The 23,674-nt window shown below is 46.9% G+C and overlaps 1 protein-coding gene across 1 annotated transcript in view; it reads right to left on the bottom strand.

The window, feature by feature from the left end:
* Window positions 1–23,674, bottom strand: part of ciita (class II, major histocompatibility complex, transactivator) — a 49,357-nt gene that overhangs the window by 2,272 nt on the left and 23,411 nt on the right. The window contains exons 4-20 of the mRNA XM_007904906.2: window positions 23,344–23,436; window positions 23,109–23,174; window positions 20,685–20,750; window positions 15,939–16,025; window positions 15,234–15,317; window positions 14,846–14,935; window positions 14,092–14,247; window positions 13,435–13,566; window positions 10,779–10,847; window positions 9,381–9,587; window positions 8,413–8,487; window positions 6,043–7,777; window positions 4,351–4,530; window positions 3,136–3,207; window positions 2,525–2,605; window positions 1,250–1,363; window positions 878–961 (exon numbers count right to left, since the gene is read on the bottom strand). Coding sequence (XP_007903097.2) covers window positions 878–961; window positions 1,250–1,363; window positions 2,525–2,605; window positions 3,136–3,207; window positions 4,351–4,530; window positions 6,043–7,777; window positions 8,413–8,487; window positions 9,381–9,587; window positions 10,779–10,847; window positions 13,435–13,566; window positions 14,092–14,247; window positions 14,846–14,935; window positions 15,234–15,317; window positions 15,939–16,025; window positions 20,685–20,750; window positions 23,109–23,174; window positions 23,344–23,436 — 3,391 coding nt within the window. The remainder of the gene's footprint in view (window positions 1–877; window positions 962–1,249; window positions 1,364–2,524; window positions 2,606–3,135; window positions 3,208–4,350; window positions 4,531–6,042; window positions 7,778–8,412; window positions 8,488–9,380; window positions 9,588–10,778; window positions 10,848–13,434; window positions 13,567–14,091; window positions 14,248–14,845; window positions 14,936–15,233; window positions 15,318–15,938; window positions 16,026–20,684; window positions 20,751–23,108; window positions 23,175–23,343; window positions 23,437–23,674) is intronic.

The raw sequence follows: 23,674 nt of genomic DNA, 5'->3' as shown, positions 1-23,674 counted from the left end.
GATGGGGGGGCGGAGGGGGAATGGAGTTCCAGAGGCTGGGGGCAAATGGGTTGAAAGCTCGACCACCAATGGTGGGGCGGGGAGGGTGGAGGACGTGAAACAGGCCGGTGCCCACTGAGCAGAGGAAACATTTGAGAAGTTGCAGAGAGGGCCAAGACATTGGAGGGATTTAAGGTGAGGATGAGGATCTTAAACTTGATTCTCTAAGGGATGAGGAGCCAATGAAGCTGGGCGAGGATAGAGGCCATGGAGGGGCAATGGTACAACAACAACAAAAACTTGGATTTATATAGCTCCCTCACCAGTGGGGGAAAGCTGAGCGGGTCACAGCTTGGATGCAGATGACACTCGCAACAGTAACAGTATTATACATAAAATCAGCCTTGTGTTATAACGAGTCAGGTTATAAAAATGGCTGCCTTTCAGCAACTCTGGGTCGTCAGGTCAGAGTTAATATGGCTTCCTGTGATGACAATTTACGTGTGTCAGCCTGGCTCAGCGATAGCACTCCTGCCCTGCGACAGAAGGTTGTGAGTTCAAGCCCCACATCGGGACTTGGAATCACATAGTCTAAGCTGACACTCCAGTGCAGTGCCAGGGGAGCACTGCATTGTCGGAGGTGCCGTCCTTCGGATGATACGCTGAATTGAGATCCCGTCTGCCTGTTCAGACGTTAAAGATCCTATGCCGTTATTCGAAAAGAGAAAGGAGTTTCTCTCTCCCGGTGTTCTGCCCAACAATCCCCTGGATAAAGTTGGTCACTCGCTCCACGATTGTTGCTCAGAGGCCGGCCAGTCAGGGGTGCACCTCACTGTGTGCCATGCTATACCGGTCACAAGGTCTATGTAGAGTTGCCGGGCAGCAGTGCCAGGCTTACCTCAATGTCCTCAAGGACTTCAGTTTGGGCAGAGATCTGGCCAGAGTCTGTGCCCCGCGGTCAGTGATCTGGTTCCGTGATAACCTGGAGAGTAAGAAAACAACCAGTTATGGTGATCAGCAGACTAATAATAATATAATAATAATGCTTGCATTTGATATTGCGCCTTATCACGTCTTCGAGATGTCTCAAAACCTCTGCTTCTAGCTCTCCCCTTGGACTGTCGAGACCCTAATCTGCACATTCATCACATCAAGGCTAGATTACACCAATTCGTCTCTTCGCAAGTAACACAAACATCTTCCATTCTTATCAACACAGGACGAGTGTCAGAAGATTCCCCAAGTACCCAGTGCAGGGACACACACTCACGTCAGCTTCTCCAGCGATGTTAATTCAGACAACACCTCCGCCAGTCTCTCAGCGCCTTCGTCTCCAATTTGATTTTCACTCAGTTTAATCTTTTGTGCACTCGGTCCTTCAAGGCTAAAGGAGAACAGCAGAAGAGGTGAGTTACAAATTGGCCTTTCGAAGACTTGGCATGCAGAGGTCTAATCCAGGTTACAATACCTAAATTGCAAACAAATCCCTCTGACAACTGGTTAATAATAATAATTAATAACAATAACAATAAACCTCGCATGTGATATAGCGCCTTATCACGTTGTTGAGACATCTAAAGCGCTATTGTAAAGTGAATTCACTGTGTATTTTGTGGGTGAAATGTGGCAGCCAATTGTGATATAGCTGAGTCCCACAAACAGTCGTGGATTGAGGATTATTACCCCCGGAAAGCGTTCCGCCAATCAAATCTCAACCGGGTTCCTACTTACTGCGAGGTAAACGGTGGCGTGTGGAGGAAGGAAACTTGCCTAAGGTTTCACGCTGCCCATTAATTGAACCCGGGTCCCTTTGGTTGCGAGGCGAGTGCTCTAACCACCGTGTTATGGGACTCTGGTTGTTGCAGAGAAGATATTTTGTCAGAACCTCTGCTGTCTCATCACCTTTTGCACTAACCTGCTGCTTTCAGCTGTTAGAGGGGTTAGTGAGGAATCCCCTTTAACACTTACTCATTCCCTTTTTTTGTCACTATTTTGATACAAATTCCCCCCTCTCCCATTCACACAAATTCCCCCCCATTCATACCACCTTTATCTCTGCCGTTGGCCACCCAGGTACATTCACTTGACAGTCAGCACAGGATTTAAATGCAGCATTTCTTTTTTGAGATGAAAATAGAAGCACAGAATAGCAACTTGCATTTACGTAGGAGAGCACCTCTGGGGTTGGAGATGCTGGGCAAGTGAGACGGGGGGAAGGTGGAGAGACTAGAGAGGTGCAGTTGAAGATGGAGGTAGTTTATGGCACAGAACGACCACGGCCTGAATTCACACCATACCCTCCAAGCGGGGCAGTGTCTCGGAGCGCTTAACAGTGGCGGAGCCTGACACCGAACTGGAGAGAAAGTGGAGGTGACCGTATTCACTGTCGAGAAGGTAGGTCTTCAGCTACAATCTGAAGATAGGCAAAGAGGGGTGGGCGGGGGGGGCAAGATAGAGGGAATTGAGGCAGGGAGTTCCAGAGTCTGGGAACACTGTTCGTTCGGCCTGTGGCAGGTACAATGAGCAACACAGAAGCTTCACTTACTCCAGGGACTTTAAGGACTGCAATGCTGGGAGGATCTTTGCCAGCTTCTGAAATCCCTGAGGTCCGATCACAGGCCCAAGTCTGCAAGATTTAAACATGGCTTATGTTTTAGATAGTCCCTTACCTCAGTGTTACCTTTTCCTAAAGGGATAAAAGAATTATTAGCTACGTCACCGTCAAGATGCCTGGCACTTCACAAGCTACCACTACACTGAAGATAGACCTCCATCAAAACCAGCTGATCTGGCTCCAAGGTGACATGCTGGAATCGAGTCAACATTCTCGGCAGTCTCCAGTCCGGTTTCTGAGCCAGGTAGGTCTGCAGTATTCCAGGGCACTGCTGTCGACAGCACAGCTCAGGACTTGAAAGGGCAGGTCAGTCACTGGGGCGTCAGGGAATCCAAAGCCCTAATGGGTAGGGTGGTCCTATCTGGGCAAGCAGTGCTTGCCAGACAGTGCTCTCAATGGCAAACTATGAGGTTATGGATGTGCTAGACTCCAGCAGTTATCCCAACGCAAACTCTGGGTCCCCAAGCCTTGGCTCTCTCCAACCTACACCTGATACTATCTAAAATTGGGTAAGCAGGGTGTATCCACGAATGGCTACTTACGCAAATTCCAGGGTCTGGAGGGAGCTGACAGCCGGGAGCTCGTGGAGTTCGCTCCCACAGGCGTTTTTCGCGCTAAAATATACAAAATACACAGTCAATTCACTTTGCGGTGTATCCTGTGAAGCGCTTTGAGACGTCTCGAAGACGTGATGAGGCGCTATATCTAATGCAAGGATTATTATTATTATTAATAAACCCGGAAAAAAAGATTTAAAAAAAAGAAACCAGGTGAAATAAGCTGCACTGTTTCAGCTCCTTGTCTTACATGTTGGTCCCTTTTAAAGAGATATTTGCTTTTCTCCTGATGTAGGCAGTTCAGTCTGACATGAAACTGTTTATTAATTAGCACATAACCTGCGACAGCTGAATGCATCTTCCACCCAGTGACTCGCTCTCAACACTGAGCAAGATCACACACACTGCGGTATTATGTTGCTGGCACTTTGTGAGTCTATCAAAAGGTTTCGTTACACTTATTTTCCATTTTGGAACTATTCACTCCAAAGCCTCCTCCCCACTGGACTTGGACTTGCCGCTTGCCAGCTGGGACATTCACCGGCACAATATTGGCTCAGTTGGAAAGTGTTCGGAGCTCTTTCCTCTCACTCCCACCCCAGCTGCCGTCCCCGGCTGAACCGAAACCCACTGCTTAGTGAAAGGACAGAGAGAGGACTCGGGAGAGGACAGAACGACAGAGAAATGGGGAAACGCAGAGAGGGAGAGCGAGAGGGAGGGAGAGAATATAACCAAACAATGACGACTTGCATTTATATAGTGCCCTTCACACGGGGCAGTGTCTCGGAGCGCTTTATAATAATCCTTGCATTTGATACAGAGGCTTATCACGTTGTTGAGACGTATCAAAGCGATTCACAGAATGTATTGTAAAGTGGATTGACTGTATTTTTTAAGCGATTTTTCCCCCTGGAAAGCGATCCTCCAATTACCTAACAACCTGGTTCCTAGTTACTACGAAGTAAACAGAGGCATATGGACTAAGGAAACTTGCCTAAGATTTCAACCCACCCGGGAATTGAACCCAGGTCCTCTCGTTTGCATGGCGAGCTCGCTAACCATTATGCTCCCGGACCTCACAAGAAAGAGCGTAACATGAGCTCGAGCCGTGAGAGACAAGGAAGGAGGGCGAGAGAGAGAAAAGGAGGAAGAGAGAGAGATAGAGAGAGAGAGAAGGAGCAAGAAAAGAGAGAGACTAACCATGAAAGGAATCTTCTGCCTTTGTGAAGCTGTACCAGTAAATCAAGGTCATCGATATCCTTCAAACTGTTGACCTCAAAAGGGTTGACAGAAAACTTAAGCAGAGAGGTGTGCAGCAGCTCCTCTTCTCCAGTCTGCTCCAAATGTTCCCACAGCTTCACCGCATCCGTTACTGACACTCTGTGAAAGAGGGAAAACACTAAGACCTCATGTGAAAAGGAAAATCCACTTACCAAGTTCTACCCAAGAAAATAGGCCGCTTGATCAGCTGGGATCTGACACGGAAACCCATCACCATGCTCAGGGTATCCAAACCAGACGGTAATAATAATAATAATCCTTGCATTAGATATAGCGCCTCATCATGTCTTCGAGCCGTCACAAAGCGCTTCACAGAATATACAACAAAGTGAATTGACTGTATATTTTGGCAGCGCGGCAGCCAATTGCGCACAGCAGCGTCCCACAAACAGTCGTGGATTGAGTAACCAATTTATTATTATTATTCTGAGTATTGGTTTTGAAGGAATTATTACCTCCAGAAAAGCAATCGGCCAATCGACTAACAACCAGGTTGATACTTGTTTCCAGGTAAACAGAGGCATGTGGAATAAGGAAACTTGCCCAACGTTTCGCCCTGCCCAGGAATGGAACCCAGGTCTCTCGCTTGCGAGGCAGTGCTCTAAGCTACAGGACTCTGCCACCTAAACATGGGAATGTCTGGAATGCCCACTCTCTCGCTGGAGGGACACAACCCGTTTACCTAATTCCAGAGTATTAGGCGCAGGTTCCCCAAAGTCAAGGCTTGTATGCATGAGCTATGGAGTAACTGCTGGAGTCTAACCAGCTACAACCGTACAGCTTAACATTGTGAGCACTGTCTGGCAAACTTTCCCACTGCTTGTCCAGCTAGGACCACCCTGCTCTGCAATGCTAAGCCCCTTATAATAATAATATAATAATCCTTGCATTTGATATAGCGCTTTTCACGTCGGGAGGACGTCCCAAAGCGCTTCACAGAACACACTGTAAAGTGAATTGACTATATATTTGTGGGCGAACGCGGCAGCCAATTGCGCACAGCAATGTCCCACAAACAGTCGTAGATTGAAAATGACCAATTTATTATTGTTTTGTTTTGGAGGGATTATTATTAGGCTCTGTGTGGAGTAAGGAAACTTGCCCAAGGTTTCGCCCTCTGCCTGGAATTGAACTCAGGTCTCTCACTTGCAAAGCGAGTGCTCTAACCACTGAGCTACAGGACTCCACATTATCTAATGTTAGAGGCTATCAAAGATAATATGGCAATTTGCAAAATTAAATTCCATTCCTAGTACATCAATCGTGCTCAGGCAAACATTGGCCCCAATTTATGGAAAGTTTACAACCAATTTAGTTTGTTTGTTCAGCAAATTCACTTGACTTCCATAAGAACATAAGAGATGCTAGACAAAAAAAAGTCCAAGATCCATCCAGTTCACTCTAGTTTCCTGGCAGTCGCAAGCACATATGGCCCGAACTGCCCACAAAATATACAGTCAATTCACTTTACAGTACATTCTGTGAAGCGCCTTGAGACGTCTCGAAGATGTGATAAGGCGCTATATCAAATGCAAGGATTATTATTGTTAATATGTACTTATATTCCAATTGAACTCATTCTGTAAAGCGTTAAAACATCTGTAAACGTACCTAAACGACGTGACATTCTTGAGTTCCACAAACTGCCTGATCCCCGGCAGGTCGATGCCTGTTTCCCTCAGGTCAATGCAGAACTTCCTGGGAGACTTCTGCATCAGGTGGAGCAGCACGAAGATGTCAGGCGGAGTCAGCCGAGTCCTGAGGAAGGACAAGGTCTCGTTCAGTTTGGAGGCGACTCGTGTGGCCAGTTCAGGGTTCTGGGTCTCGTGCACACAATGGCAGAGCTCGAGCAGCCTGACCCCGCTCAGTGCACTGGTATCCAGCTCACCCAGATACCTCTGCAAAGACTTTTGCTTCTTACTCTTGACTTTGTTCTTGGGATTGTTGACGAAACAGTCAATAAAGTCACTCCCTTCCTGAAACGCCAGCCCCACCAAAGCCCTGCGCACAATGTCCAGCCAGTCCTCCTGAGATCTCTTCTTCTTCTGCTCCAGCATGATAATCCTCAACAGGCCTTTGCACTTCACGTCCTCGGAGAACAGCAGATACATCGCTCCCAGGAAGTTCTGCAGCGCCGAGTGGGAAAAGGCTTTCCCACATTCCTGCTCCCTCTCTTGGCCGTTCATCAGGAAAGGTCTGAGGAAACCGTGTTTCAGGGCAAAGTTGGTCATAGCTGCGGTCTCTGACTCCGCACACACGCTGCTGTGACTCTGGACTCCGCTGTAGGCCAACGTACTCAGCCTCAACAGGTTGGCTTTGTGCTTCGCCAACAGAGCTGGGGTCTGGGTGCCAGAGCGGGTATATGCACCGGACTGTAGTAAGACCTGAAAGATGCTCTGAAAGAGGCTGGTGAGAGTGGCTGGCAACGTAAGGCACTTGTCACCCGCCCGGTGCTTGGCCTTGAGGATGAAGCAGAGAAACCTGCAGAACAAGGGGATGAAACAGAAGCTGAGCATGAAGCGATGCTGCTGGAGGCACTCAGACACCTTCACGGCCAGCGACGAGTCTTCAAAGTATTTCCGTACAAATTCCTCTCTGTGTTGTGGACTGAATCCCATCACCTCGACCACCTTGTCCACTCTGGTCAAGTACTGGTTGAATGTCCCTCTGGGCCGGGCGGTGACGAGCACCGTGCATCCCCTCAACAGCTTTTTCTGCAGGAGGCCAGCCAAGAGCTGTCGGACGCTCTGAGGCTTCTCCCTGGACGGGCAGGTCGTGGGCTGCAGGAGCCCATCACAGTCCTGAAAATCCTCAAAATCGTCCACAATGACCAGGACCTTGTCGGGGTGATGGCAGAGGTACTGAAACACTTCGCCCGTGTCCCTCAGCGCGGGAAGGAACGGCTCGAAGAGTAAATCTCTCAGCTTGTACTGCTTCTCTAAGTTCAGCGTCCTGCACTTAAACCAGAAGACGAACTCAAACTGCCCAAAGCTTCCGTTCACCCAGTCAAGGCAGACCCTCTGGACAAGCACGCTCTTGCCGATGCCCGCTCTGCCCAGCAGAGCAATCACTTTGGTCTCTCTCTGCTCTCTCTCGGAGAAGTCAAAGAGATTGTCGGTGCTGATGGCTGCGTGCTCTCCCTCGTCAATGTTGTAGATCTTGCAGGCTTTGTCCAAGCCCTTGTTGGATTTCCGACCTGATTTAGTCTCCACTTGTCCCTCCACCAATGTGATGTCCACATAAATGTCCTCCAGGTGCATCTCGTCGTGCTCGTGGCAAATGTAGGAATGTTGGCTCATGTCTTTCAAATACTCTTTCACAGTCACCGTGCAGTCTTCCACTGCCTCTGTGGAAATACGAGGGCAATAAACAAGCTATTACATTAACCGTTAGCAAACCACACAATCGACTGTTACCTTAAGGAAGGTAATAACAATTAGTCTGTGGTGTTTGACACGGCGTCTTATCACATCATCGACATGTCTCAAAGTGCTTCACAGGATTTTACCGTAAAGTGTAGTGACTGCGTGATTTGAAGGCAAACCCAGCAGCCAATTTGTGTACAGCAACATCCCGCAAACAGCAGTGAGATGAGTGACTGATTTTATCTGGGAGATTGCTGGCCAGGACACCAGGAAAGAGAAACTCCCTTCTCTTTTCAAATAATGAAGTGGGATCTTTAACGTCCACCTGAACAGGCAGACAGGACCTCAGTTTAACATCTCATTCAAAGGACAGCACCTCCGACAATGCAACACACCCCCAGCACTGCACTTGGGGCATTAATCGCTTCATGGCTGTTTGTGGGACGTTGCTGTGTGCAAATTGGGTGCTGCATTTGCCCGCAATATATACAGTCACTACACTTTATACAGTGTATCCTGAAAGACTCTATATCAAATGTCAAGATTATTATTATTGTGCTTTATCTCAGTGCACAGTTCACTAGGGTTTTGTGGAGGCGAGAGATGAGACACTCACTTGTTTTGATGAATTGTTTCACTGTGGGAGTGACCGGCTCTGGGAAGCCTTCACCGGGTGATTCTCTGTCTGGAACTTAAATAGAGAATAAGATCATTACGAGATCTGCACACAAGCTATTCACTCCTCCTTACATCCCTCCCTCCATCACTACCTCCCTTCCTCCTCACCATAATTACTCCCCCTCTCAGGCCCTGAGCTTATTTTACAACTACAGTAAAACTCACATAAGTCATGTCAGTTGGGACCAAAAGATATAATATGGCTTTGCACAAAATCCGAGTGGCAAGAAAACTGTATAAGTAAGTCGTACAAAATCTGATTGAATCAATAATCTACACTGCGCACGAGTAATTCAATGCAGCCGGTAAATGTACATGTGGTGACAGGTCAAGATTACATTTCCCATGTTTCAGGGTGTCTTGACCCATCGCTTGGGAATGGTTTGGAATCGTAAGCATTGAAATCGCATTGAATCATCGGACTTGAAGTTCTTCTGTGCATAGATGGATCAGTAATCCCCCAATAAATAAGTAAACAAATAAATAAATAATTTGGTCACTTCAATCGACGACTGCTTGTGGGACGCTGCTGTGCGCAATTGGCTGCCTCGTTTCGCCCACAAAATATACAGTCAATTCACTTTACAGTATATTCTGTGAAGCGCTTTGCGACGTTTGGAAGACGTGATAAGGCGCTATATCAAATGCAAGGATTGTTATATTTATTATCAAGTTACGTTTCCTGCGACTGAACGAGTCGCACAAATAAATCTGTGGTTTTGATAAGAAACTGAATGGGGGGTACATTTGGGTGAATGTACAATTCAGGTGATTGTAAGATTCATGAAGGTAAAATGTGTGTGAGTTTTACTGTGTGGCGACTTCATGTTATAGTCCATGTTTGGCTACAACTAATGTTGCACTTCTCTTCTTGAGCTGAATGGATTAAATACATCTAGTGCTTACCTGGTCCCTCCGCCTGGATGCTGGCTGGAGGGGTGGGGCTGTCTGCGGGCAGGGAGCTGGTGAGGGGCTCTGGGGGACTCTCAGCCTTGAGGGGAGTGTGAGGAGCGGGCTTTGGGCTGACTGGAGGGTCTGGCTGTAGGGCAGCAGGCGATGGATCCACCTGCCAACTCGTCTCACTGGGAGGAGCACAGCTCTGACCTGAAGCAGCTGAAACACAGAGAGCACATTGAAGTCAAGGAGCACTGATGGGCAGTGTTGATTATTATTATATTATTAATATTATATTATTATTATAAGGAGTAGGAGAGATGCTTCAATTCCCATTTCTGTTCCGAACTTTCATCACATTTTACCAGAGATTTGAGGAATGCAGCAGGTGAAACACAGGAGAGGTTCTCGAATAACAATGTGAGCCACTCCAGTTACTTTGATGCTGTACAGTTTGCTCACGCAATTTGCCAGCATTTAACTGATGAGCAAGAATTTACCGACAAAGAGAATAGAAACATCAGGAGATGCAAGTTATATTCATTTAGATAGACGGAAAACAGCTGTTGGGAATTGTGGGTTTACTATACAAATCATTATATTGTCACTCAAAAAACACACACCTATCAATTGATTCCATTAGTTTAGTTTGAGCATTCAAAAGAGTATTAGTTCAGATGACGACTTCAACTGAATATTCTAAGAGGGAAATTTTTACTGCTTACATGTGATGACACTTTGAAATAGCTACGCACACGTCTCTGTGAGCAAATTATCAGGGGGATCGTGTTCTTTCTGCTGGAGCTGAGATGGCAGTGAGCTGCACTGAGACCCTTTGTGAGCCAGGTCTCACTCGTGGCTCATGGTGCAACAATGTTGACGTAAAATAATATTAATAATCCTTGTATTTGATACAGAACCTTATCACGTCATTGAGACGTCTCAAAGCGCTTCGCAGGATAAACTGTAAAGTGAATTGATTGTGTATTTTGTGGGCAGAACACGGCAGCCAATTGCGCACAGCAGCGTCCCACAAACAGTTGTGGATTGAGCGACTAAATTTTATTTTTGAAGGGATTATTACACTCAGAAAGCCAAATCCGCCAATCAACTAACAACCAGGTTCCTACCTCCTGCGAGGTAAATAGAGGCGTGTGGAGTAGGAAACTTGCCTAAAGTTTTGCCCCGCCTGGGAATCAAACCCGGGTTCTCTCGCTTGCGAGGCGCGTGCTCTAACCACTGAGTACGGGACTCCAACAACAACAAAATTACAGTTATATGGTGCCCTTCACGTCGGAAGGACACGAACAGGTGTGTAGGAAGAGGTGCGTTTTGAGTAGGGACTTAAGACAAGGTGAGACGGAGTAACAGAGCGAAGGAGTTCCAGGGGTGAGGGGCTGAGCTACTCACCAGAGGAAAGTGTAGGAGACAATACTGTCAGAGGCAGCTCAGGAGCTCTAGGTAAACTCTTGTTTGCAACTGAAACACACACACAAAGACGATCAATTTTTACAAAGAACAGAAGAATACAGCAACCTCTGCAGTACAAGGAGTATGTTTGAAAAACATTTCAGTCCAAGAGTGAGAGGAAATATAGCAATTCTCCAGTTCGGTTCCCAGTAATTCGACCAATTCACAGTATTTCCCCAAGAGTGAGGTTCAGGGTGTGAGCCCAGTTCCGTGGTGGGTTAGACTCTAGACTACTTCACAAGCTTTGCGGGCTACACACTTAATATAGATGCATATGCTTAATGATAACTCAAAATCAAGTCTTACACTTGTCCATGCATAAAATAAAGTCTATGTAATTGACATTCATTAAAATTAGGTTAGATAAAAACAACTCACTGAGGAGACATTTATTCGATTATTTATTCATTCAGTCAGATATTGATGAGAATGTGAGACGCTCACTCAATAGGAAGAATGAAAGCACTGATGTGCGTTAACCAGACAATTGAATTCAAGCATCGTCTCCGTTGTTGCGATGCGGAGTACTGCTGCAAGGTGGTGATCAATCATCACAGATCCATGTTTTGATTTATTGAATTTCATCACAGAAAATGTCTCCTCCCATACGTATGTTATCCAAACAGCACAAGCATCCTCCGAGCATGAGCTTTTATTTTTGGAAAGGTATATTCATTAACAGAGGCGTAAAAACTGGGAAGCGGCGCTGATTTGAATTGCTCTGTAAGCAATGGATCACATTGAAGGAAGATCGATAAGCTTGAGTTGGAAGTCAAATGGGGCTTTGTCAACATCAAATGAGAAAGGTGAAGAGACTAAAGAAAGGTCATTTTCGATCAAATTGAAATCCTGGAATCGGCGAGAAAATTTGGCATGAAAGTCAAGTAGTGACAAAGTCTACTTTTTAAGGCTTTGATCGTAAACAGTAATCTACTGCAAAGTTGGAAAGTGGGTGAACTGCCTGTTTCCTATCTGACACAATAAAATAAATAATTTTGTCATAAATGACTTAACACTGCAATACACATCGTGCACACAGGCACCTTTCTGAAGTATCAACCATACGTTCCTTTATAAATTTTCCTTCAGAGAATGATTTCCTCTTTTTGGTGATTTCGTGTGCCATCACGTAACTCACTGTTGTCATCTCATCCTGGGATGCAAATTGTTTTGTGAAAACGCTTTGCTCTTTTTACATTCGAACAACCATCTCATCAGCTTTCTTTCCTTTTTCTTCGGCAGAAACATTCTTATATTTGCAAGCATGTTTGCTCTCAAAATGGCGATTCAAGTTGTAGTCTCTGAGCACTGCCACTCTTTCTTTGCAAATTAAGCGCACAGCTTTTCCACCCACACTGGTACAAAAATATTTAGAAGTCCATTCTTTGCTGAATATTTGGCCTTCAGCGTCCACTTTCCGCTTCTTTGATAAACTCATTTCGAATTAACGTCCTCTTCAGTGAAAAGTATTGTCGAGCGCCTGTTTGAAAATTTGCCGATCCGTACATTTCTGACGTCGGCCTGATTCAACACTTAAGGGAGCGTGCGCACAACTAAGCCGTGTGATTGGCTGATGTTCCCGGTCTGATTCAAATGCGAAATTTGTGGAGAAAAAAACTAACGACTTTAGCAATTAAAAATCGATGCTGTGACAAAAGTAAGAAACTTAAGGGACGCATTTAAAACTGATCCTGTCTGGGTCTGAACAAACTATAATTTTTTCTATCGGTAGACACAATGATGGACCGGATAGAATCATTTGGCTGGTTGGATATGGCCCGTGGGCCGTATTTTGCCCACCCCTGCTCTAGAGACACTCACATCCAGCATCAAACCCCAGCCCCCAACCAATAAAAGACAGCATTGGCACCCATTCTGATCTTAACAACCTCGAACCTCGATTCACACTTGTACTGTACAGCAGCTTTTATGTTGGGAGGAGTGAATAGGTATCTACTTTAGGCTTCGGGCTCCGCCACTGTTAAGCGCTCCGAGACGCCGTTCGGCATGAAGGGTGCTATATAAATGGAAGTTGTTGTTGTCGTTGTCGAGTTAATGCTGTGTTTGATCTCAGCCTGAAGGCCAGAGTGACAAGCTAAATGTAGCAGTTCTCCATTCGGCCACCGGAAGGCGATGTGCCCTCAGCGACGGGAGCACATTGTGTGAATAAAGACTATTTCACTCCAATCAGAACCGTAGATAAGTGCGAACCTGTTACTGTCCACGTGATGCTCCTCATTAAACCGAAACCTCACGTTTCGCTACCCTGGGCCGTTTGGAATGTAGGAACAGGAGGAGGCCACTCAGCCCACCTCTCACTCACCCCCACCCTCCACCCCTCTTGATTCCAACCACCAGCTCGGGTGCAAACCCTTAACCGCCCCTGGCCCCTTGTGACGTCCTCCCGACGTGAAAGACTCTGTATAAACGTCATTTGTTATTGCTGTTGTTTCACAAGGAATCGCTGTCCTGTGTGGTGACCGTGTATTTGTAGGTGTAACAACAACAACAACACAATTACAATTATAGAGCGCCTTTCACGACAGGAGGACGTCCCAAAGCGCTGTAACGGAGGCGAGCAGAACGGGGGACTGACCTATGAAGTAAGTGGCGATACCCGACTGGATGGTGCCACTGAATGGGAAGCTGATGACTTGCTGTGGGAACGAGCAGGACGTGATCAGCTGGATAACCCCTGGGCTGAGAGGCAGGCCGCTCAACCCATTTCCTGAAAGAAACAAATAACAACAATAAATAACATTTATAAGGCGCTGGACAGTCAGGGATTTGGACCCAAGCTGGGAGTTGGGATCAGGAGGGATGGAGGGCAGGGAGGGTGGGGTAGGAGGGTGCCCAAAGGTGCTGTCGAAGAGGAGGATCTTGACGCAGGAGGCAAGGGAGGGAAAGGACTGTGGGATGGAGTTCCAGAGGGTGGGGGCAGAAAGGCTGAAGGTCCCACCGCTGACGGTGGGGCGCGCCGGGTGGGGGACATGAAGCAGATCGGAGAACGCTGAACGGAGAGAGCAGACAGATCGGTGTGGAAGCTGAACCCCTGGAGTCAGGAGTCACTGGGTGTGAACAGACACAAATCCATGTACCCACAGGCTGCGGAGACTCAGTCACTGGCTGCCCTGGTTTCTGATGTCTATCGATTATTCGGTTAGTCCAAGCCCCGTCCACTAACTAGTAGCACAGTCAGACAGTCATTGGTGCGGTTTGGTGGGTGTAAGAATCTGCTGGAGCTCGTACAGACCTAGGCTGGTGGAGGGGCTCACTGGGTGCTGAGTGTCTGCGGTGGGCGGGATCGTAGGAAGGGCTTCTGGCCCTGGAGAGTAGCTCATTGACACAATGCTGTCTGGTGTCTCTGTCTCTACAGCACATCCTGGAGAAACGAGCAGGGCCTCCACATCTAAAACAAGGATGGGAGAGATTATTGCCACATCTGTCAGTGTGTCCTGCAGAAACCCGTCAACCAGCAGCTCCGGAACTGCAAATTCTGATCATCCAGAGGTAACCTTGCTTTATTCTACAAATTTAGCATGCTCGCCTCACAAGTGAGAGGACCTGGGTTCGATTCCCAGGTGGGGTGAAACCTTAGCAAGTTTCCTTACTCTACACGCCTCTGTTGACTTAACAGTAAGTAGGAACCCGGTTGTTAGTCGATTGGCGGATCGCTTTCCGGGGTAAATAATCTCTTAAAAAGAATAATAATTTGGTTTCTCAATCCACGACTGTTTATGGGACACTGCTGTTCTCAATTGGATGCCACATTTTGCATAGTTAATCCACTTTAGAGTATATTCCTTGAAGCGCTTTGAGACGTCTCAAAGATGTGATAAGGCACTATATCAAATATGAGGATTATTATTGTTATCATCATAATTTACAATGATTTTATTTGACTTGTGCATCATCTGGGCTGGGACTGACTGTGCAAAATGTACAGTTACTGCACTCTGAACGTGATGGACAGATATCGTGCTGGTCAGTGTGGGGTTGGTGCTTACCGGGTAGTATCTGTGATGGAACCTCTTCTCCGGGGGAGGGTGACTCTCGGCAATTCACCTTGTTTACTTCAGTGGCTTCAGCATCAGGTTCTGTTCACCCAGAAAAGAACACGAAGTGTGACCACATAGGAGATGGGCTCAGCGGCCATGTTTTTAGCCACTACTCCCCGAAGCTTTGGAACTCAGGAACTCTGAGGCACATATTCTTCCCCTCAGTCGCTGCAATGGAGTGACTATACGAGCTCAACGTCACAATGTAGGGCCTGAACCCACTACGTTCTGACTCAGAGACAGCAGCGGTTAGCGAGGAAGCCGGGCTGACACACCACAAGCGAGGCGGTTAAGCAATGTGTAACAATGAGAGGGGCAGCAGGAAGGACCTTCTTACCTGCTCCTGAAGGCTTTGGCTTTTTGATGCTCGTGGCCTGGGTGATGGTCTCTTGCTCCTCTGTGGGGCTGGAGCTGCTGGTCGCTGTAGTGAAAGATGAGCCTCAGCATCAAGCAGCAATGGCTGACACCAACCCTCCAGCTCAGCCCAGGCCTCCCTGGGGCATCGCAGTCACCCCGCAAATGACACGGCAAATCAGGGCTGGAAGAGGCCATTCAGCCCATCCAGCCCGTTCCATGGCCCTCGCAGGACATTCTCTGCTAATGCTGCTCACTTGCGCCATATCCCTTAAGTGTCTCTCCATCTCTCTCTCTCTCTCTCTCTCTCTCTCTCTCTCTCACTTCCCTCCACTGACTGAAGTCCCACGACTGCTCTTCTGAACCTCCTAATGTTTGCTCTCAGACCAGTCATGCCAGCCTCGCACGTGCTGCTAGTGCCCAGGGTGACCATGGAGCCTGGGGCAGTGATGTCCAGGAGCCCAGGGGGAGGGGAGGCCAGGATCCTCAGCTTTTCAGTCATCCCGTTTGGTAACCAACAACCAAGATTGACGGGAGGAAATATCCAGTGCATTAGAGCACATGGGCTAACGTTGCCTTCATTGTTTGACATCAGCGCAGAACAGACCTCTCTCTATCTCTCTCTCTCTCTCTCCACCCAGGGCAGAGCCGACCTCGGGGCTTCCTTGAGGGTGTGGGAGGATCTTACCTCTCTTCCTGCCTCTCCTCCTTGTGCAGGGAATGCCCGGGGAACTCTGGTCTGGGAGTTGATCATCTGCGGAGCACGAGCTGTCGTCTGTTAGTGAGAGATTCACAAACTGTCATTGAACTCCTCTCGGTTTTCTCGTCAGCCTAAAACGCTCACTGGTCAGGACATAACCACCAACATAAGAACATAAAACAACAACAACAAGATTACATTTATATAGCACCTTTCACGTCAGGAGGACGTCCCAAGGCATTGGACAGTGTACAGCATTTCAGACCCGAGTTGGGGTCAGGAGGGGAAGGGAGGGGAGGGGGAGGGGTGAGGCCGATGTCACGGTTGAAGAGGAGGGTTTTGAGGCGGGACTTGAAGAAGGCTAAGGAGGGGGCGAGGTGGAGTGATTGGGGAATGGGATTCCAGAGGTTGGGAGCAGAGTTGCTGAAGGCTCTCCCGCCAATGGTGTGGCGGGTGGGTTGGGGGACGTGGAGCAGACCGGAGCCGGCTGAGTGGAGGGAATGGGCGGGTTGATTGGGGGTTAGGAGGTAGAGTAGGGTGAGGCCATGGAGGGCTTTGTATGTGAGGACCAGGATCTTGAACTGGATCCTCTGAAGGATAGGGAGCCAATGGAGTTGGGCGAGAATGGGGGAGATGGGGTCACGGTGTTTGTTGTGGGAGAGGACACGGGCTGCAGAGTTCTGGATTATCTGTGGAGGGAGGAGTTGGGAAGGCCGACACGCAGGGCGTTTGCATGGTCGAGCCTAGAGGTGATGAAGGCATGAACAAGAGTTTCAGCGGCCTGAGGGGTGAGGTAGTGGCGGAGTCGGGTGATGTTACAGAGGTGAGGGAAGGCAGAGCGGGTCATGGCTTGGATGTGGGGAAGAACAGACAGTTGAGGGTCAAACAAGAACACCTCGGTTCCTGACTGGCTTTGGTGAGTTGTAGTGTGCGACCATGGAGGTTGATGCTGCCAGAGCCTGAGGTGCTGAGGCACTGGTGAGAGACAATCAGGAGAGCCTCAGTCTTGTTCACATTCAACTATAGGAAATTTGCCCTCGTCCAGGACTTGATGTCCGACAGACAGTCTGACAGGACAGCAGTGGTCCTGGAGTTGAGGGTGGAGGCAGAAAGATAAGAGTTGGGTGTCATCCACATACGTATGGAAGTTGACCCCATGTCTGCAGATGATGTCACCAAGGGGGAGCACGTAGATATTAAAGAGGAGAGGGCCAAGGACAGAGCCCTGGGAGACGCCAGACATGACAGTGTGGGACTGGAGGAGAAACCGTTAGAGGCAACAAAGTGGAGACGGTGAGAGAGATAGGATTCGATTCAGGCAAGGGCAGGTCCGCGAAGATTAAGTAAAGAGGGGAGGTGATGTATGAGGATGGAGTGGTCGACAGCGTCGAAGGCGGCAGAGGGGTCGAAGAGGACAAGGAGGCAGAGGGAGCCCTGATCACAGATGTTCAGAATGTCATTAGTGACTGTGACCCCCAGGGCTGTTTCCGTGCTGTGGGCAGCGCAGAAGCCGGATTGGAGGGGTTCAAAGAGGGAATGGCGGAAGAGAAAGGAGCGGAGCTGGGACGCGATGACTCGTTCCAGGACCTTGGAGAGGAATGGGAGATCAGAGATGGGGTGGTAGCTGGAGAGGAGGAAGGTTTTTTCAGGATGGGGGTGATGACGACTGTAATAAAAATGTAAAATAAATGCAAAATAAAAATATAAAAATGCTAGACGAAGAAAGACCACAGTCCATCCAGTTCCCCTTCCACCTTCCTGGCGGTCGCATGTACATATGTCCCAAACTCCTAAAATGTACTATATCCACAATGTTATTTCCCAAAAGAAAACTATCTCATCTGTGTTTGAAAGAATCAACACTTCCTGCTTCAACCGTCTCCCCAGGGAGCCTCTTCCACAGGTTCACTATTCGCACACTGAAATAGCGTTTGCGTAGATTCGTTCTGTATTTCCCCCACTTCAATCGGAGGCCGTGCCCTCTGGTTTTATTATTCTGGACATGTTGAAACAGCCTTTTGTGACCTATATTGGTTTGCCCCTTCAGAATCTTAAAGACAGCAATCATTTCTTGCCTCTCAATCTTCTCTTTTCCAGTGTGAACTTGCCAATATATATTCAATAACAATCCTTGCACTTGATGTAACACCTCCAACGCCTTGGGACTTCGTCCCGATATGAGAGGTGCTACGCAAATGCAGCTTATTTGTTTGCTTATCGCATCAGAAGGATGTGTCAAAGAGCTTCCCGGGTTTTCTGTGAAGTGCAGTGACTGTGCGTTGTGTAGGTGAACACGACAACTAATTTCATAGAATCATAGAATTGTACAGCACAAAAAGAGGTCATTCGGCCTATCGAGTCTGTGCGGCTCTTTGAAAAGAGCAATGTAATGTCAATCCCACTCCTCAGCCCTTTCCCCATAACCTGCAAACCCGTCCTCCTCAAATACCCGTCCACCGCGTTTTTAAAAGTAGTTATCGAATCGGCCTCGACCGCCCTTTCAGGCAATGCGTTCCAGATTCGAACAACTCGCTGCGTGAAAAAATTTCTTCTCACCTCCCCTCGGCTTCTTTTAGAGACTATTTTGAATCTGTGACCTCGAGTCACCGACACACCCACCAGTGGGAACAGTTTTTCCCTTTCTAACCTATCAAATCCCCTCATGATTTTGAAGACCTCTATTAGGTCTCCTCGTAACCTTCTCTTCTCCAATGAGAATAATCCTAACCTCGCTAGCCTTTCCTCATCATCACGGTCCCTCATTCCTGGTACCATCCTCGTAAATCTCCTCTGCGACCCTTTCCAATGCCTTAACATCCTTCCTATAGTGTGGTGTCCAGAACTGGGCGCAGTATTCTAACTGAGGCCTAACCAGTGTTTATATCGGTTAATCATAACCTCCTGACTCTTGTACTCTATGCCCCTATTTATAAAGCCAGGTATCCCGTATGCCCTTTTTACAGCTGTATCTCCCTGTCCTGCCACCTTCAAGGATTCATTTACCTGCACCCCCAGGTCTCTCTGTTCTTTTACCCCTTATGATTGTATTACCGGCCTGTATTGCCTCCACTCATTCTTTCTACCAAAATGCATTACCTCACATTTCCCCACATTGAAATTCATTTGCCATGTGTCGCCCATTTTACCATTCTGTCTCTGTCTTCCTGCAGTTGGCTACTATCCTTCTCACTGTTTACCACCTTACCTAACTTTGTGTCGTTGTATCCAGTAACTTCCCACAAACAACCACGAAATGAGTGACCAAATGTATTTGGAGGTCAAGTGCAAGCAAGTACTGTGCGGTTGGTGGACGATTGCAAAAACTGACTGAGCAACCCTGCAAATGAGATGGAAACAGGAACCGAAAACAACTCCCTGTGGGTGGATTGTGAGAAGCTGTGTGTTTTCAGACCCGGTGCTGTCTGTGTAGATACATATGACCTGTCTCCTCCCCCCTGCGCAAGTGTAAGGATGGGGCTTCCTCCTGAACATTATCAGAGACACCATCCATTCATTAAACAGCTGTTCTGGGGGAGATTAAGGTCTAACAACACTGTTTCAAAGAAGTGTATGGCAGTGTGATTCAGTGGGTAGCGCTCTCACTTCTGAGTCAGAAGGTTGTGGGCTCAAGACCCATGGCCGGACTTTGAATCACATAGTCTAAGAAGATGCTCCCATGCAGCGCTGGGGGGGGATATTGCATTATCGGAGGTGCCATCCTTCAGATGACACATTAAGCCGAGGTTCCCTTTTGTCTGTTATTTCCTGACTGCAGGTGGATGTTGAAGATCGCACGGCACTAATTCAAAAAGAGAAGGGAGTTTCTCCCTCCTCAGTGTCCTGGCCAATAATTCCCCTAAATAAAATCGGTCACTCACTCCATGGCTGTTTGTGGGGCGCTGCTATGTTGCAAACTGGCTGCTGCGTTTCGCCCACAATATACACAGTCAATTCACTTTACAGTATATCCTGTAAAGCGCTTTGAGGTGTCTCAACGACGAGATAAGGCGCTGTATCAAATACAAGGATTATTATTATTATGATGAGAAGATTAACAAGTTCTCTAAAAGGTCCTTCTGTGTGGGCGAAATTTCTGTGTTTCTATGTTTATATTCTTTCCTCTTTCAATCTCGTTTCTCCAGGTGTCAGGCAAACCACCCAAGTTACCTGTTCAGAACCACCTGCTAAACTTGCCCGAAAGACAAAGGTCAGGATATCTCAAAGCACCTAAATGTCCTAAGAGCCTTGAGACACGATAGGCCAAATGGCCTTCTTCTGCACTGTAAACTTCTACGCGATCAAAAACCCGAAATTTTACCGAAAGTTCACCCAGATTTGGGCGATTGTGGTTGTGTGAAAACCCCCTGACAGCTTGCAGTCACACTGCCAAAACCAGCTGTGGCTCTGCCAGTAATCTCACTCCCTATCCTCTACCATCTCTGCTCCAACAACAGGCATGAGGTCAGGTGAATGAAGGAATTGCTTTAGAGGTCAGAGATCTCCAGTTTCCCCCCTACACACAAACACACGTCACGTATACCCACAGTGTCATAAACCTGTACTACCTGTTGTCTACTCTCATACTCTCTGCCCCATCCCCCACACTCTTGCCGCCTACTCTCATATCCCCCTGCTCCATCCCCCACACCCCTGCCATCTACTCTCATACTCTGCCCCTTACACCACACCCTGGCCCCCTATCTCCATGTCTCTGTTACTACTGAAGTGACTTACCATCACTGGGGTCTGTCGGAGCTCTGCACATCACAAACTCCTGGGTTTCCAGCAATAGATCGTTATCTGGAGAACACACAAAGAAACAAACGCTATTAATGTCCTTCGGATACAACATTAAATCGAGACCCCGTCTCTCTGTTCATGTGGACGTTAAAGATCCTGTACCGCTATTCGAAAAGAGAAGGGAGTTTCTCTCTCCCGGTGACCCGGCTAACAATCCCCCAAATAAAATTGGTCACTCACCGCATGACTGTCTGTCAGGTTTCACCCACAAAATGCATAGTCAATCCACTTTAGTATATGCTGTGAAGCTTTTTGAGACGTTGATGATGTGATAAGGTGCAAGGATTATTATAATAATACCTCACAGGCAGTACTGACAGAGGTTTACCATTGCAAACCATTGCACACAAAGGTGCTGTAAAAGAGGGTTCTCGAGAGCCCCATTTCTTAACAAGGAACTCCTTCATGTAACCAGAGGACTTCACATCATTTTGCCTACAAATTTAAGACCGGTTGCACAGAATTGGAGAAAATTGTTTAGTTCCTTTGCAATACTGTGATAAACCGGCTTCCAAATAAAGACGTCAAATTCTGCAGCATTTTAAGATTTAAAACAAAACAGTGATTATAATCATTCTTGTTTTTGATATAACACCCTGCACATCAGGAAGAAGTCTCAGAGCACTTGACAGGAAATACTGTAAAGTGTAGTTACTATGTATTCTGCAGGAAAATGCAGCAGCCAATTTGCACACAGCAATGTCCCACAAACAGCCATGATTTGTGTAACCAGTTTTATATGGAGCATTTTTGGACAGGATACCGGGAGAGAGAAACTCCCTTCTGTTGTTGAGCAATTGTTAGATCATTGTATAACTTACAGAGGAAAATATTTTCAGCCACCAGCTGGAAATAAAAGTAATTTTTGATCATATGACAGGGGCGGCAGGAAAAGACTAGTTATGAAACTTTTTTTTACTAACATTCATTTCCAACCTGCTCCAAGGCCTGACCACTTAATAATAATAATAATAATCCTTGCATTTGATATAGCGGTTTTCACGTCTTCTAGACGTCTCAAAGTGCTTCACAGAATATACTGTAAAGTGAATTGACTGTATATTTGTGGGTGAAACTCAGCAGCCAATTGCACACAGCAGCGTCCCACAAACAGTCGTGGATTGAAGTGAGCAATTTATTTTTTTCTTGAGGGATTATTATCAGGCATGTGGAGTAAGGAAATTTGCCCAAGGTTTCACCCTGCCGGGAATCAAACCCAGGTCTCTCGCTTGAGAGGTGAGTGCTCTAATCACTGAGCTACAGGACTCCACAAGTAGTCTAAGGAATTATAAAATAGGCACAAAAAAAAGATCTTTTCTCTATCCCAAAAGTCGATGGACACACCTCTGATAATTCAGCACTCGCTAGATATTTCAATGGACTGTCAGTCTAGACTATTAATCTCAAGACCCAACATTGGGCTTTGAGCTCACAACCTTCTAACGCAGAAGTGAGGGAGAAACAATTCCAACTGAGCCACACTGACATCCTAAAATACCAGAAAATCAGCACTATTTAAACATTCCATTAACCAAAGCAGTTGTTTTCTTTGAAATAGGCAAGACCCATTAAATGACCAAGAGCCTGAACAACAAAGTCAATAACAAAAATCATTGTCACATCTTAGGGATATCGATCAGATCCACTGGCATATCAAAGACTAGCACATTTCATTTATTTATTCATTAACATAGCCTGTTACTGGGAGCTCAGTGCCAGTCACAGTGCCAGTCTCTGTGCGTGTCTGTGTCAAGTGCCATCCCCAAGTCCCTTATCCAATACTCCTTCAAACCTCAGTCTTTCATTACCTGTCCTTATCCATAAATACAAGGATTATTATTATTACCTGTTTACTTCCCTCTTGAAACTCATCCAGGATTGAGATGTGCTTTATACAGATCATCTCAATCCTGTTTCTGATGAAACCATCAGAGGAGTCCTGTAGCTCAGTGGTTAGAGCACTCGCTTTGCAAGTGAGACACCCGGGTTCAATTCCCGGCAGAGGGCGAAACCTTGGGCAAATTTCCTTACTCCACACAGAGCCTAATAATAATCCCTCCAAAACCAAAAACAATAATAAATTGGTCATTTTCAATCCACGACTGTTTGTGGGACATTGCTGTGCGCAATTGGCTGCCGTGTTTCGCCCACAAATATATGGTCAATTCACTTTACAGTCTATTCTGTGAAGCGCTTTGAGACGTCGAGAAAACGTGAAAAGCGCTATATCAAATGCAAGAATTATTATTATTATTATCTTGGAGTTGGAGCTCTCCCCTATGAAGCCCACGTGTGATCTTGTTAGACTGAAGGTTTACATTTTGAAGAGAATAGTTTGGACAAAAAACAGGAACTCACCAAAGTACTGCTCCAAGGCAATTGTATTCAGAGGTCGTGGATCCTGCAAATACTTTAAAATCCCTTCTGTATGACAAACAGAGGATGGGTTTATAATTAGAATTGATGGACATTTGGATAGCAAATACGTACGCACAGCGCATTGAATGCCAGAAGTGTAATTACAAAGTTCACAGCTATACAACAAATCCAGATATGGAAGAAGAGACTCCATAAAAAATAAAAAGATGGTCACCTATTCCTTCCTCATATTGGTCCAGGCTTGTCCCCGGGTTAACGATATCATCCAAAATGCACATGTTCAGCTCACACTGATTAATGTCGAGATCTGAAATTAGTAACACGGAAACATACAGTTTTAGACATTAAACACAACAATAAATTATATTTATTCAGCGCCTTTCATGTCACAAGCATGTCCCAAGGAGCTGTACAGTGAAGAGTTTGCACCCGAGCTGGAGGTTGGGATCAAGAGGGGTGGAGGGTAGGTAGGGGAAGTGGGGGTGGGAGGGTGGCCAAAGAGGAGGGTCTTGAGATGGGCCTTGAAGGAGGTGAGGGAGTGAGTG

The sequence above is a fragment of the Callorhinchus milii genome, unplaced genomic scaffold, assembly GCF_018977255.1.
Source record: "Callorhinchus milii isolate IMCB2004 unplaced genomic scaffold, IMCB_Cmil_1.0 Scaffold16, whole genome shotgun sequence".
NCBI classification, from domain to species: Eukaryota; Metazoa; Chordata; class Chondrichthyes; order Chimaeriformes; family Callorhinchidae; genus Callorhinchus; species Callorhinchus milii.
Note: the sequence above shows the minus strand (reverse complement) of the source record. Positions and strands in the feature narration are given on the sequence as shown.